Genomic DNA, 24,206 nt, shown 5'->3' on the forward strand with positions numbered 1-24,206 from the left:
TTTCTCTGGCAATCTCTGCAGAGCAGGAGTCTTTAATGCACCATATCTCTGCTGCTAACCTAGGAAGTTAAGAAAATTGAAAGCCTTTTGTGCTTCTTTTTCCACTGAGAGCCTGAATAGGCTTTTCAAGATAGCCTGGACAATGTGTGTAATATTTTGTTTTAATTTGCAAGGCAGTCTCATTCGTTGTGGTTTGTACAATATAGGTCATTTTCACTCCATTTATACTCAGAGTAAAAAATAACTTGCCTGAAGCAGTTCATAAGTATCTACTTCTCTCTACACTATGGTAAGACAATGTACTCAGCCTGAGAGTCCCTGCTACCCAGGTGGGCACTTGGTGATCTCTAATCTTGTCTATCAGACCATCCCAGAGCATAATTCTGACATCAGAGCTGGGGCAATGACCATAAACTGCATTTAACCATCAAAGAATGGGGTAAACATAGCTTTTTGCCCACCTAAAACCACTCCCCCTTCCCACTGCCACAATCCTGAGTAGTACAGGTAAAGGACAAAGATCACTTGGTCTCAGGGAAGGCAAACCCCTACTCCAGCTCCAAGGATTGAACACAACCCAAACCAGTTACAGTCATCTCATTCCCCTTTCCCAAAAAATTGGTCTACAGGTGAAGAGGATGTCACCCGGGGCTGTAAACTATGAGCGCAGACACCTACTGCATGGGGACAGGGGCAGGTTACAGAGAACCTTCCAGGAAGAGCTGCCTTTAAACACACAAACAACTTCACACAGAGAAGGTCTTCAACCCATTCCCCTTCCTTCCTTGCTCGCTTGTGACACTGGTGTTAGGACACCATGCCTAGGGCTATGGCAGTCATCAGCCACCATAGGAAAATAAGCCCCAAGTCCAATGTGCTAAAGATGACAGAATAAGAGGAGAGACGGGCATTTTTCTCTAAAAGAGGATATTCACTCACTGTGACTCCCACTAGATGGCCAATACTTAACCCCTGCTTTACTCCTGAGTTCTATTCTTATACCACACATGGGCTCTAACATTTGGTCATTTCTTCCTGCTGCTCTCCTCCTCTCCATGCACAAGCCTGCTGGAACTTACAGAAAGTCTCACAATAAGAGAGAAACGACTGAAGCTTGAGCACATCACCATTACCCAAGATGGCATCACAATGCACACTGGCCCAAGACCAGGGACATACACTAGGCTAAAAAGAAGTATGTCCCAGAAAACAGTGATTTGGACCTAAAATCACTCAACATTATCAGTAAGGCCTCACACACAAAGGGAAGACTTAACTATCACAAATGGCTTCTCATGGAGTTGATTCTGTTTAAACAACAACAACAACAAAAAATGGCATTGACGAGGAATGAAACAGAGTCCCAAACACCTTGCACACCAGCAATTTTCTCCCAGATTCGGCTAGGTCTCAACAGCTAAAGGGAGTCAAGAATGGGGGGTGTACTTGTTCTGCCAGGAGGTGAGCCAGGAATGAAATTGTTTTGAGGTTCCTTCTCTCATTTTTTAATTGTTCGTAATCTATCCCCAGAAGGAATAGTGAGTAAATATTTTAGACCATTACCTGGCTTGCAGGATCTTTCCATGGTAAATGAAGAGGAGAATGTTCATACTTTAAAGTTTTGAAATTATATTTTCTAACAAAAAAATAAGAAACAGCCTAAGATATAAAAAACAGATGTTAATGTGAGGTACTGAAATTAATAGCATTCTGGGGCACCGGGGTGGCTCTGTCAGTTAAGCATCTCTTTTTTTTTTAAGATTTTATTTATTTATTTGACAGAGAAAGACGCAGCAAGAGAGGGACACAAGCAGGGGGAGTGGGAGATGGAGAAGCAGGCTTCCCGCTGAGCAGGGAGCCTGATGCGGGGCTCGATCCCAGGAGCCTGGGATCATGACCTGAGCCAAAGGCAGATGCTTAATGACTGAGCCACCCAGGCACCCCGCATCTGACACCCCGCATATGACCTGATTTCAGCTCAGGTCATAATCTCAGGGTTGTGGGATCATACCCCTCATTGGGCTCTGTGCTCAGGGGGGAGTCTGCTTGAGATTCTCTCTCCCTCCGCCCCTCCCCCTGTTCACACACACACACACTAAGATAAATAAATCTTAAATTAATAGTGTTCTTCCTCAAAATTGACAAATGAGTAACAGAATATTGAAGGATAGATGAAAAATGGTTCATAAGCAAAAGGGCAACTTCATCCTCCCAACTGGCGTGTTTCTTTAATCAAGTTCAAATCTACAAAAGTAAGCAAAGGGGGGGGGGGAGATGTAAAGGAGAAAGAGAAAAGACCTACTAGTTATACTGTATTGTTAATGAGAAACAAAGAAGTAGTGAAGAAAGTCTTTTTAGGAGAAATCAAAACCCCAGGCCACCCAAGTACGGAGCACCAGTGATGATTAGACACATTTTCTTAACAACTCAAGAGGTCTTTAGTCAAAGCTAAAAAAAAAAAAAAAAAAATAGGCAAGGATCAATGATACAAAACAGAACGGAAAAAAATTTACCATTATCATCATGAATTGTCTTTACCTTGAGAATACCTGAGCCGCTGGAGAACCAAACCAATTGGAAGAGTGTGATCAAGGTTTTACAGCGTTCATCCCATTCCAGACATCTACTTGTCGGAGTAAGAGAGCATCAAGGATCAATACATTGTTTGTGAAGATGATAGGAATGACTGGGTCCAACCAGTACACAGAAATAGCTTCCCCATCACTTTGCCTATTAGAACTTCTCTAAACTGAGGAGAGCTCCAGTGAGCACCTGACAATGGATGGGCTCAGATACTAGGACACTACACAGGAGCAGGCACGTGTAAGGCTCACCACCAGCCAGGAGGAGCACTGAGCTCAGAAAGAGGCATTCATGTAAGACACAGGAGCTGTTCTGCTCTCTAGAGTGGAAATGGGATCACTGATGCTTGAACCCACTAACCCCTGTAATGGCACCCATCCAAGTGCCAAAGTTATGAGTCCATTGGTCACTGTGAATTTTAGTAGTTTGTGAACTAGCAACTCATGAATCAGTCATTAAGAAAGCCAATTGAAAAAAAAAAAAAAATTCTGACCTTGGCAGGTGAAGAAAAAGGCAGTTAGATATAAGCTAGGATTGAAGCATTGTTCAAAAAGAGGATCCACCATGTAACATTTAGCTGAAATTAGGAAAGAATAATCTACTGAAGACAACAGAAAATCAGGTCTTTATGGTTTTGCTAGGGATCCTTAACTACAGTGAAAGCAGAACTTGGGATCTGATAAAGCCCTACTGTTTTTGTGGCTTTGCTGTGTTTCAGAACAACCTCCAAAGGTCTTGCTTTCACATGCTACTGAGAAGCCTGGAGACACAAGGAGAACAGCGCACCCTAGACAGTTGATGTAATTTCTTGTAGGCTCCCAGGAGACCAGAGCCAAGTGATGGATTTCAACCTTCAACCATGTCTACCAGGAATACACTTCTCACAAATGACTGTATTAAATAGCTTACTTACCTTCACAGTAAGCAGAATCTCCCTGGACAGAAATGTAACCATTCTTGCACTCACAGGTAGCTTTTGTATTCCAATTTTTACACTCTGAGTTTTCACCACATTTAGGGCCTTCTGCACAGAAGTTATGACCTAGAAGAAGTGAATAAAATTTCACATAAGAAAAAAGCCTTGCAAATCATAAAGCATGAATTATCTTCAGTCTATCAGCACCATGCATGAACACATAACTTGGCAATGTGCAAGGGTGGGCTAGAAGGGAATGGGAGAGGAGGAATGGGAAACTCTGGACTGTCGAGTGCTTGAGATGTTTTTCCTTAATGCTCAAAGCAGGTTCCATCCTGAAGGCTTTGATCCATGCTGACCCTGAATCCCCTTCCCACCACTTTCTGACATCACCAGTCTTTTTATAATTGCCTTACCACAAAATCTATGATTCATAGAAAATGTGTAAAATGAATCTATGTGAATATATAAAACTAATACGACCAGAATATTATCAGTACTCCTTAATGATACTTCCTCAAAGATTCCCCCCCACAGCCATCAAAAATAACTATCCTGAATTTTGTGTTAATCACTCCCTTGCATGTTTTCATAGTTTTGCCAGATATAGGTACTTATTTCTAAAGAGATCATTCAGTTTTTACCTGTTTTGAACTTCCCATGAAAGAAATCCTATTTTACATATTCTCTATGGTGTTTTTTTTCTATTCATCCCTGATAATGCCTGCAGCTATAGTTCACTCATCAATGCTGTATAATATTCTGTAGCATGAATATTCCACCATCTGTCCGTTACGCTACAGATGGGCACTGAGGTGACCTGCAGGTTTTGAATCACAATGCTGCAAGAAACATCCTTGAATACGTTTACCAGGGCATCCTTTTTAAACCACGTTTTTAACATTTATTTTCCCAACTTTCTGAATCTCAGACATTCCTCCCAGAATAACTACTTTCCTCCCTAAAATACCCCTTTGACACTCCTTTAGTTCTCCTCCACTTCTAGACAAGGAAGGAGAAGCTCAAACTCACTGACATCTAGCTAGTAAGTAGAGATGACAGGGTTCTAAATTAGGTCTGGTGAACTCCAAGGCCCAAGTACTTTTCACCATATCATACATCCTCTCAGATAGCAAAACTTAGGGGTTAAAAAGTGAAGGGGTTAGCTGTTCCTCAGGACATTAGAGAGTGAACCCATAGTGATAGGTGAGCACAGTATCAGATTCAGCCTCACTACTTGTGACCTGTTAACTTCCCCCAATCAAAATCAGAGCAAAAACTTAACTTGCTAGAAATCTGCAAACTCTGTCACCCAAAAACACTTCCAGGAGGGTTTTAAAGGCTTGTAATAACCATTACAAAGAAAAAGACTTGATTTTGCTACCGAAGAGACAATTTTTAGACATCACAACTCTCATTGCCAGAGAAAGTGCCTGGACTTCCCTCCCCATGACAGAATTGATCAGTAATTAAGTTGTCACGTTTTCTTTCATTGTGAAGCCTGACTCAAGGTCATACGGGCATCCATTATGACATGTATTCTTTGTTTCTTCTTTTTCTTTCCGGGAGACTGCAACTGTCCTTTTCCTTCCACATGCATTTGACAGGCAGGAAAAAAGCCACTCAAACAATGTTGATGTCCCAATGCATCTCTATCAAGCATATGCCATGTCAATTCACAATGCAGGGAGTTGGGTAAATTGTATTTCAAGGACAGTGAAGGGCCCGTGGGACAAACCAACCTTAATGTCAAATCTACTTTGGTTGAGGGGCACCTGGGTGGCTCAGTTGGTTAAGCGGCTGCCTTCGGCTCAGGTCATGATCCCAGGGTCCTGGGATCGAGCCCCGCGTCGGGCTCCCTGCTCAGCGGAGAGCCTGCTTCTCCCTCTCCCTGCCTCTCTGCCTACTTGTGCGCTCTCTCTTTCTGTCAAATAAATAAATAAAATCTTTAAAAAAAAAAAAAAATCTACTTTGGTTGAGCCTGACCACTGTGCCAAAAGCATGTGTTTCATTAATTAATCCAGGCCTTCTTTCAAGCAGTATTTATTCACTGCCCACTTGCCTTTCTGCAGGAGTGAATAATCAATATTTATGGGGCATCTAACTTCTGTGGACTAAGGCACCATGCAAGCCTCTGGGAGGAAAATAAAGATGTGTGAGACCTGTTCTCTGCCCACAAGGAAAATTACAAGCTAAGGGGAGACACACCAAATACAGGGGTAGTGTAAATCCAAGGCAATCTATGTTAAGTGAGAGGTGGAGAGTATAAATAATCAGTGTTTCAGGGAAAGGGAAAGCACTTCTAGGTGATGTAAAACTTGACTTCAGGTTCATCACAGGTAGAAACATGAGAAGGGGTGAGGCACAAATCCTACTGAAAGGAATGGGACTCCAACCCGTGAGGAAGAAGGGTGCATTGGAGAATGCCAAATAATCTGGCACAGATGTAATAATATTTACTGAATACATACTATATGCCAGACACTCAGCCAAGTGTTTTACATGCATTGTCCCATTTAATTCTATTAATTAAATTAATATCTGTATTTTAAAGATGCGGCAGTTGGAGTTTGGAGAAGGTGGTTGTGGTAGGTACACAGAGCCAGAACCCAGGTCTGAGGCCAAGGTTACTCCTCACTAGGTTATTTCACTGCCCTCCCCAAAGCAACAAATTCCTAACTAAGCATTCTACATCCAAAGGATAAAGAAGATCTCCTTTTTTGCATGTGTAGATTCAAACAGACCACAATTTGGTTTCTTTTCATTCTCAAGATATCCATATCTATTTTCTGTGAGGTAATTCCAAGTATTTTTTTTTTTAAAGATTTTTTATTTATTTATTTGAGAGAGAGAATGAGATAGAGAGCATGAGAGGGAGGAGGGTCAGAGGGAGAAGCAGACTCGCTGCCGAGCAGGGAGCCCGATGCGGGACTCGATCCCGGGACTCCAGGATCATGACCTGAGCCGAAGGCAGTCGCTTAACCAACCAATTGAGCCACCCAGGCGCCCAATTCCAAGTATTTTTAACAAAAAAATCCTAATTTCAATCACTCCAACTTCATTAAGTCAGGGTCTATATCTGATTCATTTCTTTCAACCAAAGCTTTCCACACGAGGGTAACTGGATGGATGGCTTAGAGATGGACGGACTCACAGCCAGCCAGAAATAGCGGAGGGTCAATTAACGAGGGAATGAACAGATGAATGAATCTACAGTGGCATTTAATGCCTCTACCCTCCTTAACCAACCGGAAGGCAAATGGACTGGTGTGCTAGTCACCACTTTTAAGCATTTTTATTGAAGTATAATTTACATACCATAAAACTCACCTCTTGTAAAGATACACTTTGATGATTTTTAATAAATTTACATAGTGGTGCAGCCATGATCACAATCCAGCTTTAGGATACTTTCATCACCCCAGCTGGACATGCTCAGTCCTTAAACCCCACCTCAGCATTGGAGTTGGCTGCCAAGTCATAAATCCTCGATTCTCCACATTTCAGAATCCTGAAGGATTTGTCTTTCTTATCTGATATGTCTCAGTAGCAAGACATTTAGGATACAGATCCCTCCCTTCCTGGATATTTGTCTTCAGTTGCCACCACAATCTCTTTAACAAGTCCTCTGGCTAGCCCCTGGGTTAACTTTTTCTTCAGCGGGTTATCAACATAATCTGACGCAAGAGACTACTGAAAGTCGCCCTCTTTCTTAAATCAATTTATTTTTTTCAAAATTAGAAACTGTGACCAGATTGTGGAATACACAAACACAGCCCAATATTCTTCTACTTGACTTTTTTTTTTACTTGACTATTTTTAATAAGTGACTCGAGCCTTCAGAGTTATTCTCCTATAATAGAGGAACATAGCAAGTTCTTTTAACTAGCACTGGCCCAAACACAGAAAACATCTTAATTATAAAAACTGCTATTTACTGACTTCTTCCAACACTCCAGGCATAGTGCTAAGCCTATTAAAACACCTTACCTCACAAAACCCTCAACACTTCAAAAAATTACTATTATCCTCACTTTACACATTAGGAAAATGTGGTTGAGACTTGAACTTTTTTTATCCATAGTCAGGAAGTGGCAGAATCATGATTTGACTCTGAAGGTCTTGTGAAGAACCCTAAGAAAATCATTCTTCTGCAATTTAACTACTTGGAAGCTTAGACAACTAATGATTACATTCAGTGGATTATAATCCATCTATGTCCTATAAAACATTTCTAAATAGGCCCACTTAGGACCCAACTACAGGTTCTGCCAATCTGTTCTTTGCAGAAATTGAGTGTAGGACAATGTTAGCACCACTCCATCATTTCTGGCCCCTGGTGGAGAACATCTACTCTTCCCTAGAAACAATAATACAGGCTCAGAGTTCCCTCTAGAGCATAGGAAATAGCACTGACTATACGGCATATCCCACTTTACAGGTTGTATCATTAGAGCCAACAGCCACTTGACAATCCATCTGGATGTCCTCACAGGCACTCACAGGTCACCGAGCCAGAGCTAAACTCTTGATCTTCCCAAATCCATGCTCTAGGGGCTCTTCACATTCAACTGTAGCACCTTTATCCACCCAAACTAGGAAACTAGGAGTCATCTTTGCCCTGACCCCTCAAATATACTGGCCCTCCCCAGGTTCACTGGCAGGAGTCTAAGTCACTTCAAACACTTAAATACCTATCATGGCAAAGTAAATGTGATCTGGAACAAAGGAATCTATAAATATGCAGAGAACTACACCATGTTTCTTTAGAGGCAAATATATAACCAATTTCTCTAACACAATTTAACCTTTATCACCAAACAGTTATGATACTATTAAAATATATGGAACTGGGGCGCCTAGGTGGCTCAGTTGGTTAAGCAACTGCCTTCAGCTCAGGTCATGATCCCAGGGTCCTGGGATCGAGTCCCGCATCGGGATCCCTGCTCTGCGGGGAGCCTGCTTCTCCCTCTCCCACTCCCCCTGCTTGTGTTCCCTCTTTCGCTGTGTCTCTCTCTGTCAAATAAATAAAATCTTTAAAAAAAAATAAAATAAAATAAAATATATGGAACTGTTACATGTCATTCTTCACATGCTTCATTATCATGGAATATAAATTGAAAATACTGTGTCAATTTTGATAGAAATCTTTTAAATACATCTACCTACACCAACGGAAAAATATTTTTTTCTAAGTTTTATACTTTTTGAGAGTTCTACCTTTTATTTTTAAACCACAAACCTACCAGCCCAGGCCTAAGTTGCTAATAACCAACTCACCTCAATTTCCTTAACCAACAAAACCATCCTGGAAATGGAACTCCTGAAGAGGTTTCCAATGAATCCACATTTAGTGCACATAAAAACTTGGGGAAAATTTTTGAAACATGATGAAAATGAGACCCTGAAACTTCTCAGCAGTGGTGGGGTTAAGGAGTAGAGAGAAGAAATAGAAGTTGCCTGCTCAAGTCAAGTTATGATTTTCTACAAGTGCACATAACTGGGCAGAGACTCCATGTTCTCAAATTGGATTGCGTATATTAATTTTATGTTGTAAGTATCTCCTGAACATATCATTTCCTCCTCCACTTCACAGTAATAAGAAAAATCCATCCTACTCCAACCTACTATCATCTCTCAAATGGACATGGCCTCATTTGCCTTCCTGTTCCCCTTCTCGCCCAGTCTCTAACCTATTTTGCACACAGAGATCCTTTTCAAACACAGATTGGATCATGTCACTCTCCCCCTTAAAAATCTTCCAAGGGCTTCCATTTTACTTAAGAAAAATACAAAATCTTTAACTTTAACAAAATCTTTAACAAACAAGACCTCCTTCTCTCCCTCCATCATTCCTCTCCAACTGTTAGCAGCCTTTTAAGTTCTTCTAGTCTCCCAACCCCTTTCCTGATTCAGTTTTTACAAGCTTGTTTCACCAACTCACAACATTATTACACATCACTGCCAGAGTAATTTCTTCTCAGGCTTCAAGTCCCAGCTTAAACATAAGCTCTTCAGAGAAGGCTTCCCTGTCTCACAAGTCTGAAGAAAGCCCCATTATTTTCTTCCATACCACCCTATTATTCTTGCTTATAGCAGTGATCACAATTACTGTGTATTTATTTCTGTGTTTATGTAATGTTTATCCCATTAGAAGCTCACTTCTTCAAGGGAAAGGACTGTGAAGTTTGGTCGCCTCATGCCTAAGGCAATAGACAACACATTATAGGCAGTCAATAAATATTTGTTTAGTTAATGACTAAATCTTCTCGGTCCTCCAAAGCAAGAATTAAGTGTTTTAAAGATAAATACACCAAGGCTCAAAGATGTTAACTACCTCCTCTAGTTACACAGCTGGTCAGTGATGGGTAAAACAGGGCTAAAAACCCAAATATGACTCTAATACCCCATCTCTCCACCCCACCCCCCATGACTGCCCAGCCATGATTTTAATCATCCAGGGACATTCAGGAATGTTAAACCTGGCCTAAAAAGGCCAGGACTCCACCAGCCATTAGCATTCTCCAGTCTGTGACATGTCCTGATCTTTCCAAAAGAACACACCTTGCTTCTTTCTCTAGGACACACTCCATGGTAGCTTGCTGCCTGGATACTCCAAGCCAGAAGAAAAATAACTTAATCACATGACAGATCGTCATCCCTGAATAAGACACTAAGGTGAGTGAAACCCACTTGGAGCTCACGTTCAAATGGTGAACATGGGCAGATCCTCAGAGAAGACACATTATCTATAGAAACGAGATTCCAGGTCTTATGTGAATACCTCCTTAATTTTAGTTTCTAGCATGGGTACCATCCATTATATGACAAGTATTTATTAAGTACCTACTGGGTGCCCAGGCACTGTTCGAGGCAATAAGCAAACAACAACAACAACGAAAATGCCGTGAACAGCATACCCACACTCTTAGTCATCAGACAAGCTCGCAGAAATGACTGATGCGGAGCATCGGGTTACAAGGAGACATTGTGATGGAGAGGAACAAGGTGCTTCAAGAATGTATCCTAGACAAGGGTCCTAATACAAGATCTGAAGCAATGTGAAGGCTGAGTGAGGCTGACTGGACAAAGGGTAGGGGTTCCAAACACATGAAGCAGCATGTGCCCATATCATATTCAAGGAAATTAATGAAGCAACAGAAATGCTGAGGTCACATTTTTTGGTGAACAGTCTAAAATTTGGACTCCCCTAGTGGTCCTGTATCTACAGTTTTGCTGTCAGCGGAAGACAGTAACACTAACAACTTGCTGTCTTTAAAGCTACTGCCATTCTCTAGATCCCACTCTACTCCCTTTATAATGATAGTAAAACTACCCATCCATTCCGCTTCCTCTCTGGCTTCTATAGCCAATAATGGACAAGCATCTTTATGATTCCCTACTGTGACTCTTACAACAAGGAATGAGTAGGCCACTAGCCTTGGGCAATTTTTGATTTCTCTAAGCAGCTGAAGTTTGATTCCACAGAGAGAACCCTTTGTTGCCGCTAATCTCCTACCCCTAATGTGTCCTCCTGCAGGTCAGGCTACTTGCCTCTGAAATGATGTACCTGGACAATGAAAAAATGCACTCCTAACTCAAATCCAGAAAAGCTCTCACATCACTTGTGCTTGCCCACTCTTGGAAGTTCCATAGGAACTAAGGTATACTAAGTACAGTATATACCATGTGCCTCATTGGTATGGAGAGAACTCCACCCATGGACTGCCTGGAGGGATATGGCCCAAAGATCTTTTACGAAAACTGAACACCCATAAGTACTCCACAACCAACACACATACCACAGAAGCCTGGGCCCTTGGGGGTGAGGACATTCCTCTACCTCCTTGTTGACAGGGTTAGGCCAATAAGATGAACCCAGTAGAGACTGAGCTCTGGACTCTCCCAGGTTCTATCTTAGAAAGCAATCCATTTCTTCTACAATAGTCTACACTTAAGGGTCTCCCTGTCCAAGGCAGCCTGACCTTAGTTTCAGATTTTCTCTCTGAGACAATGTGCCTCCCCCTTCCAGAGGCTCAGTGGGCCCTGATACACTGCAGTACTTTCACGGCCAATGACGTCACGGATGTCCGGAGACTCTACTCATCTTCAAATGCCCTCCGCTCCCAGTCTTAACAGTTGAGCATAGAGCCCCGTCTTTCTAGTCCACGTCAGCCCATGGCTGCCAGGAGGTTGATCAGATTCCATCTCTCAGTATGCACAGGACCTGCGCATCTGCTAACTACCAGTTCCTCTATTTAGACACTAGACAATATACTCATTAAGTGCCTCTTTCCCAGGCCTCTTTTAATCTCAAATACCCTGAAAAATTCTAAAACCATTTCCATTACAAATTCTGATGGAGACTAGAATGATGAGGAAGACTAAGGCAAAAAAAATCATGATGCCAAGAGTCTTGGGAGGATTTAATTTAAGGGCATAAAATCTTAAATAGAACAAATAATCTCAACTCATTTCAGTCCAGCCCAGATGACAAGGCAAGTGAGCATGAATTAAAATTACAGATAAACACACTGGGAACAGATGTTGGCAAGAACTTTTTTCCCAACACCGAAAGTCTTAAACATGCAGCGAAAACCCTCCAAAGTCATTGGCGACATTGAAGCTATAGTTAGAGCCAATTATGAGGGGAATAAAACCCTGAGGAGTGTGTCAAGAATTCTGGAATGGGCCAAATGACTGGCGTGTTTTCCTGGAGCAATTTGGAGGATGCGCGGTCAAGACTGTTGGCCTTTTGCCCCCCTTTAATGGAGCCCACTGACGATTCATGAGCCGCCTTGTTCTTCTGGGGCTACACTCACACTTTTATTACTTCTTCCCAAGCAGGAGCATAGAGGTCACTGTGGTGCCCACCGCCCCTTTTCCACCTCATGGCCACACACTTTAAGTGGTCAGCTCGCACCACAGCCATTGCCTTAACCTAATGATGAAGGTACGTGAATTGCATGCCGTTGGCACAAACGGTCCTGAGGCAGCAGAGAGAACCTGCAGCGGCGATTGGGACTGTTCTGGCTGTTACTGGTGGTGATGGATACCTTGGGTCCCAGCAACTACAGGATGGCCTCCTCCTGCCAATGTCCATCACTTTGGTTCTTTTGGCTTGTGTCTTCCCTAACTGTCCTGTAGTCCCTTCCAATTGCCCTGTGGATGTAATCACGGGCTCCGCTGATTACCTTCATTTTTCTTTAAAGGGCAGAGGAATTAGTGACAGCATTTGGCATGACCCAAGATTCTTAGAGGTAAGATGCCCAAGCCCCTAGTCTGGATATCAGTTCTGTTGATACAGTGAACGCCATAAATCTGTCAGAGTCTGCTATTCTCAACTCTATGGTCTTAGGTTTAATTCCCACAAAGAGAAAAACTCAGCAAAAATCCTAATCTCTCTCCTTGATTAGTCATGGGGGGGGGAGGGGCAGGCAGTGGCAAATTGTATAACCATATAAGAAAATGGGCATGACTCAATAAAAATTAGTTTCAGAATCAAGGCAACGAGTTGTATCTTGACAAGTTTTAACTCCGCAAAATGGGTTCAACATTATTTCATATATGAAATACACAGAGCCAACAACACAGCTAGTACTAAAAATTATGTCCTTCAACGTCACAGACATGACAGTGACAGCATTATTTCATGTGGTCAGAATGTATCTCCATCTACCTCATCTCCTACATTTAAAGAATTCATAAAATATAATCATTAAAACTTTTTTTAAAAAAAAAAAGCACTTTATGCATATTATGTAGCCAGCCAATTGGGGCAGAAAGCAAAAAGCACTTTCTGTGCTTTCTTAAATTCCCATCTAACCCTCCTCAGGGGGGCTCAATGGAGTCCCATTGAAAATAAACCCCAGAAAACTTCCATTCCCTAAGCAGCCCAAAGAAGGCTGTGATTCAGACTTCTAAGGAATGATACACTCTCATGGGGTGATTTCCCTCAGACTAATGACCTGACATTCACAGAAAGACAGAGAGAGATGATAAATATGCTAATTAGAGGCCCTTCATGCAGGTATTGAGAAAGGCTATAGCCACTTCAGTTTCTGTAATCAATAACAGCAGGGCGGCAGAAGACACACAGCTAAAATCATACCACTGCACTCATCTGCTCATCCCTGAAAGACGCAGCTCAGGTCATCAGGAGCCTGCCTCTCTGCTCACTTACTGCCTGCCAGTCAGTACACAGGCTCAATCCACAGAGCAAATGGTTCAGCCTCCCCATATGCAGGCTAAAAATTACTTTACATAGAAATTGAGTGTCGCCTTTTCATTACTTTCTGTTTTAGAGAGGGGCAAGGAGTGTGGGAGGGGAGAGGGGGGAGAACTGAATAACAGGCCTTCGAAAAGGCCCAGTGGGCTTTCTGAGTCTTGTTAGAACAGAAATGAGCCAACCCCTACTCTTCTGGTAAGACGCAGAAAACATGAACACAGAGGAAGAGGTAAAAGACAACTAGAAGTCCAAGGGGAAAAATATTTCCCATAATATTATGAAAGACTATTATGCTACTTCTGAAGATCCTCTTGGGAAATAGTTGGAATTAAGAGATCTGGAATAAAATTCATGGGGAGCATAGTTTGAGACAATACACCTTGGAGCTCACCTGAGTTGCCTTTTTGACAATCGTCATATAAGTTTTACGTTTTCAGAATAAAGAGACTAACCGACCCGCACAGAAAAAAAAAAAAATGCCCCTTTCCTTTTCTGATGGTCTGCTATGCAGAGCAAGCCTCAGCATGTGGACAAGGGGGCTGGATGTTCTGGGCTCTGCTCTGCTTTGGGTCAACAGAAGGGATTAACAACAGGAAATGGTGCTGAAAGGGGCCTTTGTCTACAATAATGCTTTCTCAATTCCAGTGCCTGAACTCTGATTTGGGAGTAAATCAGAGAACCCTAAGAGAATCCATATACCCGAGTGGTTTAATTCAACCCATTCCCCAGGAGAAGGCCCTCCTCACCATATCTTTTCTGAAGATATCATCTTGTTCCTATGAAAATGCAGAGTTGTCAAAGAGAATAAATAACCCTCTCGGACACAGACACCTCCAAAAGAAATATCAACAGCCCCCTCCCAACAAAGCTGGTAGTTTCCTTCCAAAAGAGGAAGCAGGAGAAAGAAAATCATCAATTTCACAAATTGGTCCTAGCCATAATCTAATCTAGGAGGTTTTACTCCTGGCCTCCCGCTTTTCCCTCAAAGCTGTGTCAAGGTGTGGTAAAAGCTACCGGATTGCAGCAATGGGGCCCTGAATGACTCTGTTTTTCAATGAGAGATCCCATCTCTTAGTGTCTTCAGTGGTAAAGAAGCGCACACATTCTGGAGAAGTATTAGCAGAAGCAGTGACACCAGGTCTATTGTAAATTGGGTCAGAGCAATGAAATTCCTCTTGAGTTTCTGTGGGATGATCAATGATTCTGCTCTAATGAAACCATAAATCAGGAAGGATTTACATAAACTGAGTCTCACTTGGCACCTCCACAAATAGCAAGTGATGGATTTTGCATTAAATTACAAGACCTATCTTACAACCCTATCAGGTTACTAATAAATGTATCCCTCTGAAAATTCCAGCCAATCTTTAAGTGTTTCTACAGCATTTCAACTGCTACTATGCTTGTAGCTAAGAGACAGATGAATCAGGGAAGATATTCTGATGGCATGATTAGCCATTCTTGGTTATCAACATACTAAGTTGCCCCAGGAATTTTCACCCAAATGTAGCTTTCTTATGACCAAGCAGAGAAACCTCCACATAAGCTGAACACTCCATGAAAAAACATAGAACATTTCTATGTATCCGAAGATGCTAGAGGAGGGGGTCAGCAAATTATGGGCTGCTACCTGTTCTTGTAAATGAAATTGTATTCTAACAATTACACTCATTCATTTACCTATTGTCTCGGTTACTTTTGCGAAACAGCTGAGTTGAGTTGTTGCAACAGAAACCTTCTGGCCCACAAAGCCAAAAATATTTACTCTGTGGTCCTTTACAGAAAGTATCTACCAACCCTTGTGCTAGAGAAAAGATAGAATAAAGTGAAATATGGAGTAATCTAAGCTAAACCACTCTGCTCTAGAAGCTTTAAGGGGGAGCCAGAAAGGATCCAACTCCGAAAGTATTTGAGAATGTGGAGAAGGATGTGTGGTGGGTATAGCTTTTACATCATAAAGAGGAGTTTGACTGGATTTGTTCTGTAAGATTTTGAATCAATCTTAGGTTCTCCCAATCCACGTAATTCTACCAGGGTGAGTCCTTTCAGAGAGGAAAGGTTATCTGATCCAGGGTTTAAAGACGACAAAATTTGGGAAAGAAGACAAGTCCAGGAAAAGAAAGCAAAACAATTTCTGCCAGAGAACGAATTAGCAGTTAGGTGTTACTTAGCTAAAGCGTTTCCCCCGCCCGCCCCCTTGCATGAAGTAAAAAAGTTGCATGTAATTCTCTGAATAAAGATTCACTATAGGTCTCTGCCTGTCAGATTCAGGAATTGGTTTACAGAAAGGGCTAAACAGTATGCCTACCGATGCCACTCATGAGAATAATCTAATAATGATGATGGTTATAATTATTATTATTGCAGGTACTATCATTCTTCTTATAAGAACTGTCACTTACTGAACATTTATCACATGCTAGGCATGATACTAGGTACTTAGGCATTATCCCATTTAACCCTCCCAGCGGGCCTGAGAAGTAGACTGTCATTAGCCTCAGTTTACAATTGACACGACTACGGCTGAGAAAGGTAACTAGGACACACAAGTTTCGAAGTAGCAGAGTTCTGAGCCCGTTACTACCTTCACACTATTCATTAAACCCTCATGCACCCCACCCTCATCCCAACTACAGCGCCACCACCAAGCCCCCCTTACCTCTACAGACACTGCAGCACTGATTCTCTGGGAGAATGTGGTCCTTTTCTGAGCAGTTCAAAGGAGGGCACGCCTCTGTAATCTTTACTAAAACTCCACCCTGGAAGCCAAATCATCGGGAAACAAAAAAATGTTCGTATTTTTTAGTTGATGATACAAATATATAACACTCACTGTTAACAGCCTGCAGTGATAATAAGCTTCAATAATTAACAGTACTCCCAGGAATTCCACAATAATGACAAAGTCGCAAATGAAACGGATGAGACTCCTGGCAGAGAAAGCATCCTTTTCTGTGTCTCAACAGCCTCAACTTCAACCAATCATTTTTGAGAAACTTCTATGCAGCAGAAGGTCACCAACAGTGGTGTACTGCAAAGGTAACAATGGGCTGTTGGATGGGGAGCCCTAATTTGTAGGGCTTATGGATTTCTGTGGTATGAATACCCTGATGATGACCGATTTTGAAATACCGACATGGTGTCACTGACCAGAGTCGGGAATTTATACAATGAGCGCTCATGAGCTTTTGTGAGCCAGCTTTAGCAGTCCTGGATCACACTCACTGTGAACCCGAAGCTACATAACACATCTTCCTTGTGCTTGGGGAGTTCCTAGTGGGAGGGCAGGAAGAAAAAACAATCTCAACTAAAAACCCTAAAACAGTACGGTAAGTGCTAAAAAATGTTCTACAGTTAAGGTATGATAATGTGTCATAAGAGAATCATGCTGTCCAGGTAGGGAGAAAGGATAAAGATGCCACATTTGAATAACAGAATAAGGAAGAAGAGACTTTCCTGGCAGACAAAACAGGCAAGAGCCAAGGTATCCAAGTACGAATGATCTGAATGAGGGTTAGATGAGCACTAGATGTTTCCCTGTATGTAAATAAAATCGCTTACAATAAAATTTTAAATATTCACCTGGTGAATCTTTATGACCTCATCCACCAAAGGTCTTCTTTGGTGACATCACTAGGATCTGTATTTAGTGTTACTCTGAATTCTAAAAATTAGTCAATTACTATAAAAAAAAAGTTTGAGAGTATTTTATCTAAAATATAAAGTTTTTCTCTCCTCTTCCTAAAAAGCTGTTTACGTCAACTAAGACTCAAGCTTGAGAAAAGGAGTCTCATTTAAGGCAAAAAGGTACTTCTCAACATAGATGGGGGAATAGGATGGAGCTGGACAGCCAGGAGGGATGGGGGGAGACAGAGTTTCCATTTCCGAGACACTGTCTTCCCTGTGGCCCAGGGACACGAACTCCCACTTCATCAGGTACATCCATTCCTAATTATGATCATCAACAATTATGAACATACCAATTTGATTTCTAACTACTCATCATTTGGATAATTTGCACCATGGCTTCCTCTCGTTGCTCATAATTTTCAGCCTGACAGTCCTGCCTCTGACATTCCTTGTAGTGTCTTTTCGTCCTCCTTTCTCTTGCTTTCTTGATCTGCTCCAAGTTATCCAGACCTCTTCCTTTTCTCCTACCTAAAAACTGGCCCTAAGATCAGAGAACACAGCCTGCTCTACATGCTCAGTCTCCTTCACAGCTACGTCCCCTTCTCACTCCTCAATCCAGGCCACATCGGGGGGCACCCAGCCTCAAGAGTAGGCACTGGTCTTAAGCCACTGTGCCTACCAGTCGTACCTCAGTTCCTGCAACAGGGACTCAAACCAATCATTACAAACCAACAGACATTAATAACCTCACCATCTGTAACATAGGCTTTAATGCACAGGAAAACAAAATGCTTACTCACCATTAATGCCCCTACTTCTATCTGTCAGCATCAATGTATTAATTATCTACTGCCTCCTTGCATAAATAAGAGTGATGGACATGGTTGGATCCCTTTTAGGAGTTCTGTGTGCCCATCCCCCAGGTTCTGAATGCTTTGGTGCTAACGGCTCATCCTTGCCACCCTCAGATGGCACTCCTTGGACACTGGAGCCACTCTGCCATGCAGAGAGCAGAGAGAGTTACCCCCAAGTTCTATATCCCCACTACCAGAGCCCAAAGCCAGGGACTGACAGGCACGGGAGGCTCTTTACCTCAAGGGGAGCCCAGGGCTGGGGGTGTAATTTACACTCCACCACCCCTCCATCAACCAAGGTAGGTGAGGCCTTTCACCCAAAATCCCACTCTTGCTTGGTTCCTTGCCTTTCCCCATCCTGCATCCTCCACACCCTTACCGGTTGCTCCCAAGAGCACTACTTTAATCGATCATTCATACTGAAATCCTTCGAGCAGGGTCTGCTTTTAGGGGAACCCAAACCAAGACAGTAAGATACATTTCATTCTAGCTGTCAAAAATAACACTGTCAAGATTCTCTCTAGATGGTGAGATTCTGGAGCGATTTCCTTTTTCTTCCTTGTACTTTTTCCTCTATATTCAAAATTTTGGCATTTGGAGTATGTATTTGTTTTTGTTAAAAGATATTTAAAATGCTATGAAGACTTTTTTAAAAAATCATCACTCACAAAAGTTTTTTATGAAAAGGGCTTGCCTTGACTGCTGATTAAATCAGACAATTCTAATCAACCTTTAACATATTTAATGAGCAAGATCCTAATTCCAAGTATTTCAATAGAGACAAACCCCTTTGCATGATTCTGAAAATAATATGAACTGTGATTACAGTAGCCTAAGTGCCTCTACATCCATTTAGTCCAGCCACATAATTAGGCACAAAACCTTTAACTTTACTTTCAAAACTATTTCTGGTAAGAAGTACCTGATAATTAACATTTTTAAATTCTCCTGATTATAGTACGTTATTTTATGACCCCTAGAACTCTGTGTCGGTGGAAAAATACAATTCTTCCATTCTTTCTCATTTAGAGTGACAGTCTCTGTGTCATTGGTCAAATATGAACACTTTCAAGTTCTTTACTAATCACTGTGCTTCAACCTGAATTTCTAATAATATAAAAACTCACATCAAGTCAAAACATTATTGCTAAAGAAATGTTGGAACACAATTGAGCAAAACTACTAGAAGGGTTTATTCATCTTAGTTTAAAAAAAAAAAAACAGTATGTTAATTTCTAAAAACACTTGGTGAAAATATTTGAAACAAGAGTTTATTTCTTGTTCTTCACACGCTTTATCTCATTTAATCCACCCAACATCCTAGGCGGTAATGTGCCTGCCCCAGGTTGGAGACCACCCTACCAGCTCTCCCCATGCCCAGGTCTGCTAGCCTGCCCTGTTGATTGAGAGATCACAGAGCCCTCGCTCCCACACCATCCCTGCCTCTGCATACGCACAGCATCCACTGATGCAGAAAGACCACCACACCTCCATGCCCACCAGAGTGTCTGGAGCAATAGAATCTCTGCCATTCCCAGCGGCAGCCAAGAAGGAGGGGATGGGAAATTTGATAGGAAAGTCGGAGGGAGTTAACCCCTGGAGGTAAATTCTGGCCAGAGACAGGAAACGGGTAAGAGGCTTTCCTCCACCCAAGCCGCCCGCCAAGGCCCCAATAAAGAACTGGATTCAAGCTCCTCCAGATCTTCTCCAGGTCTCTAAATGCCTCATTCTCCCTCATCTTTAAAATAGATTCCTTTCGGGGCACCTGGGTGGCTCAGTCGTTAAGCGTCTGCCTTCGGCTCAGGTCATGATCCCAGGGTCCTGGGATCGAGCCCCACATCGGGCTCCCTGCTCCACAGGGAAGCCTGCTTCTCCCCTCCTTCTCCCCCTGCTTGTGTTCCCTCTCTCGCTATGTCTCTCTCTGTCAAATAAATAAATAAAATCTTTAAAAAAAAATAAAAATAAAATAAAATAGATTCCTTTCTTTTCCTCAGGGATGTGATGAAAAGCAAATGAAATGGTGTAGTTACAAGCACTTACAAAGATGGGCTATTCTGAGGCCCAGTGGTTCCGGTCAGCCTCTCTGGAGATGCCCCACAAAACCAGCAGCGCTTCCTCGTCGGTCTGTGGCTGCCCCGTGACGCACCACCTGGTACGCGTGCCCCTCCTTCCCTTTCTTGCCTCTCACTCTTCCACACCGAGGATGGCGCCTCAACCATGTAACTGCACGGCCAGCTCCCCCACTTTGTTCAAATGGTACCTCTGCACAAAGGCCTTCCCAGAACACCCACACCCACCCAAAAGCTCTCTCTCTCTCCAGCATGCTTTGTATTTTGTATAGGATTCGGCAATATATTGTATATTGTTTACTTTATTATCTGTCTCCCCCACTGGACTGCAAGTTCTATAAAAACAGGGCCTTTATTGTGTTCGCCGTTACATACCCAGAATCTAGTACCATGCTACTATGTAGCAGTTGATCAAGGTATGTTAGCTGAATGATTACTAAAGATCCCTGCTTCTACATGTCTTATTCCAAGAAAAAGATGGGTGGGGGCAGGCAGGAGACGGGAGTAGAGAGAGCACCATCCAGAGCTGGCATCACAAACTGATTTCCCCAAAAATCAACTCAGAACCATTTCCCAGGGCCCCCTGCCAAGCTCCCTGACTCCTAGTAACTGCTGGCGCCCTTCACCTTCTCACATCCTTCAACAGCTTTCCCCAAGGCTACCTGATCCACAGCTTAGCACAAGGTAGCAGAGCAATGACCGTGGGTGGGACCTCCCCATCCTGGACAGCAGCCCACCAGAGTCCTTCCCCTCAGGGACCCATTCAGGCCAACATGCTCCACTCCAGAGCCCTACCAAAGCCCATCTATCTATCTGGTAATTCTCCCCAAGGGATGGGGATCATAAGATGGAAACTCACTCTGCATTCCCGGCAGCTCTTAGTTAAAATCCGCTGGCCTTCTGCAAGGACTTTTCCTCCATAGATACATTTTGCTGTAACAAAAACAGAAAAACGGGTCAGTCATGCTATGCAACTAACTGACCTCAGAGGTGCCATCTGGCTTCAGTGAATTCTAAGCAAAAGGAATCTCTTTGCGGGGCGCCTGGCTGGCTCAGTTGGTGGAGCATACAACTCTTGATCTCAGGGTCATCAGTTCGAGCCCCACATTGGGTGTGAAGCCTACTTTAAAAAAAAAAAATAGGAATATCTTTCTCTGGAGTAAGACATGGGGAGAGTGTAAGGAAAACTCTTGGGCCCCCGTCAAATGGTCATCTTAACTACATTTGCCATGAGTCCGTCACACTAAGGATATATAGCTATTTCAATGTCGCAGCTGCTAAAGGAACCAGAAAATGAACTGATGTAGTCAGAAGTTAAAACAAGGAAGCAGCACTGGTCATCTCCATGGGGTACAATAGCGGTACCTTTGATTCTTACACTCCAGCCATAAAATGAACGAGTAGGTAAAAGGGGACTTCTATGTTCATTCATCAGAACCTCAGCCACAATGCAGAAGGACACCATTTTTTTTCTCTCTTGTGATCGTGGGAAATGCATGCCCTTATACTCTATGTTCCTAGTAAGCTCAAAAACCATTGAGAAATACAAGCCAAACCAGTAAAACACTTAACAATGCACTAGAGAGACTGTTTTTTGGAAAGGTGAGCTTAACAGGCTAATAGGGAAGGCATGAAGTAGAGGTAGGCCTTGTAGAAAAGGTAAACGCATAAATGGAACTCCCACCATTCAATTTAGATTCCACTGGGACTCAGTCCTCAACTCAACTTGCTGACTCACTTTTAAACAAGTGCAGAGTATGTTAATTTGATCTGACCCTAATGGGTCTCCAGCCACATCAACAGGAACAAGGAAGCAAAGGTCTGATTACTCCCTCTCCTGCACAGATGAGGATCCTTCTACCCTAGTCTTCAGGAGAAGTAGAAGTGAAGACACGCACTCTAAGCCATCTCTATCACTATGTGTCTCATAAAAACTACCTTAGCTCTTAGAGTCTCTGTTTCCGCATTGGTTAAAAACAGGTTAATTTGGGGGCGCCTGGGTGGCTCAGTTGGTTAAGCGACTGCCTTCGGCTCAGGTCATGATCCTGGAGTCCCTGGATCGAGTCCCACATCGGGCTCCCTGCTCAGCAGGGAGTCTGCTTCTCCCTCCGACCCTAACCCCTCTCATGTGCTCTCTCTCATTCTCTCTCTCTCAAATAAATAAATAAAATCTAAAAAAAAAAAAAAAAAAACAGGTTAATTTGGTAGTTTCCTAGTTCTACAATCTTTCAACTCTCCTGGAACGTTCAAGTATATACAGATTTCAGCAATCAACTTGCCCAACACCCTCTTGTTAGCCACAGGAAGAGGAAAGCCCAGAGATTTGGTATACTTAACATCATGATCCCATAGTGGATGCAGCAGTGTGCTACCCATATCCTCCTTGATGGCCAAAGGACTCATTCCTGCAGCTGCTGGGGAAACTGATGACCACCAGCTCAACTGAACAGTGATCTAGGACTTGCTCTTGTTTGAAGAGAGCCACCTCATCCAAGGTCAAATGCACTTCCTAGGCCAGCCCACATACAATGAGTGGTTGGTAAAGGTAGGACAAAGTCCTGGCCCCTTGCCCCAACTAGGGATCCCTCTGAAAGGTCATTCCAGCTCCAGAACTCCCTAGAGGAATGACTGAACTGTTTACTGTATTGCAGTTCAACCCCTTTATCTGTGCAATTCCACTTCCTTCAGGATCTCTCTCTACCCTAGAACTGATCCTGACAGATCCTTCCTAATAAAGGACAAGCAAATCTCCATTTCAGAGTCTGCTTCCTGTTAGAAAATGATCTGCAACAACCCACACCTAACTTGACTCTGTTCAAGTGTAGTATCTCCTTTCCTGAACGGCCCCATTAACTACCCCAGCACCCACACCCTACCACCTGGGATCCTTTTAACCTCTCCTTCTTACTCAACCCGGCATCCAATCAGTATCCAAATCACGACAATGCTCCCTCCTTAAGTTTCTCAAGTCAACCTACTTTTGTCTATTCCCCACCACCTGCAACTATCTTCATTCCCTCCTCTTTCGTACCCCAGAACCTCCTACTCTGTTTCTCTTGTTCTGGTCTCAATCTTATTCAGTTCTTCCCCATAAAACAGACATATTTTGTTAATTACAAACACGAGGCCATGCTTTAAAATCATTATGGATCACTAATGCCCTCAGAATATAGTCCAAATTCCTTAATTCAGCAAACAAAGCCATTCAGGTAGCTCTTCCTTCTCTCTCAAGCTTCACAGCTCATCAATTCCTCTGCATTTATTCCCCACCCACCCCCCAAACATCCACATATACCCTAGCCACGCCTTCTCCTTTGTGTCTGGGATCTGCACATGCTATCATCTTCTCCAAGAATAGGCAGCCTCATGCACCGTCCCCTGGCAACCCCCCATCCTCTATACCCATGATCCTGGAGTCCCTGGATCGAGTTATGTTTCAACATAAGCCTGACTTCCAGCACTGGTGAACTGCCCTCACTTTGTGCTTCTTTGGTACTCTTGATCTAGCTCTAACACCTCACCTTTTCTCTCAGTTGCCCAATTCATTATACATCTCTCCTGCTAACTATAACCTCCATGAGGGCAGGGTCTAGGTGTATTTCATCATTTCATCTCCAGCCACGAGATCAGTGCCCCTCTGGGCTTAATAACAGTAAGTAATTTTAGAATTAATGTGCCTACAGTTGGTAGTGAAAACAGTCAAAAGTTCTGATTCCCAAATAAGAGTTCTTTCTGCTGTTTAAAGTGGTTTCAATCATGAAAAGCAGATATGAGTTTCAGAACAAAAACAGCAACAGAAAATAGAGAATTTTCTACATCAACCCCTCCTTCCTTCAAAAAGTTATCCATGACCATCTTGTATGCCTCAATTTTCTTGATCAATCAGTTGACCATGACTCATTGGTCCTAATGATGATGTAGATTCC

The 24,206-nt window shown here is 42.7% G+C and overlaps 1 protein-coding gene across 2 annotated transcripts in view; it reads right to left on the reverse strand.

The window, feature by feature from the left end:
• The window catches only part of NELL1 (neural EGFL like 1), a 794,543-nt gene that overhangs the window by 577,806 nt on the left and 192,531 nt on the right, over nt 1–24,206 (reverse strand). For both annotated transcript variants that reach the window (XM_081798460.1, XM_081798459.1), the window contains exons 10-12: nt 21,140–21,213; nt 16,387–16,486; nt 3,497–3,625 (exon numbers count right to left, since the gene is read on the reverse strand). In XM_081798460.1, coding sequence (XP_081654586.1) covers nt 3,497–3,625; nt 16,387–16,486; nt 21,140–21,213 — 303 coding nt within the window. The remainder of the gene's footprint in view (nt 1–3,496; nt 3,626–16,386; nt 16,487–21,139; nt 21,214–24,206) is intronic.

This window comes from Leptonychotes weddellii, chromosome 11, assembly GCF_054177405.1.
Source record: "Leptonychotes weddellii isolate Sample4059 chromosome 11, ASM5417740v2, whole genome shotgun sequence".
NCBI lineage: Eukaryota > Metazoa > Chordata > Mammalia > Carnivora > Phocidae > Leptonychotes > Leptonychotes weddellii.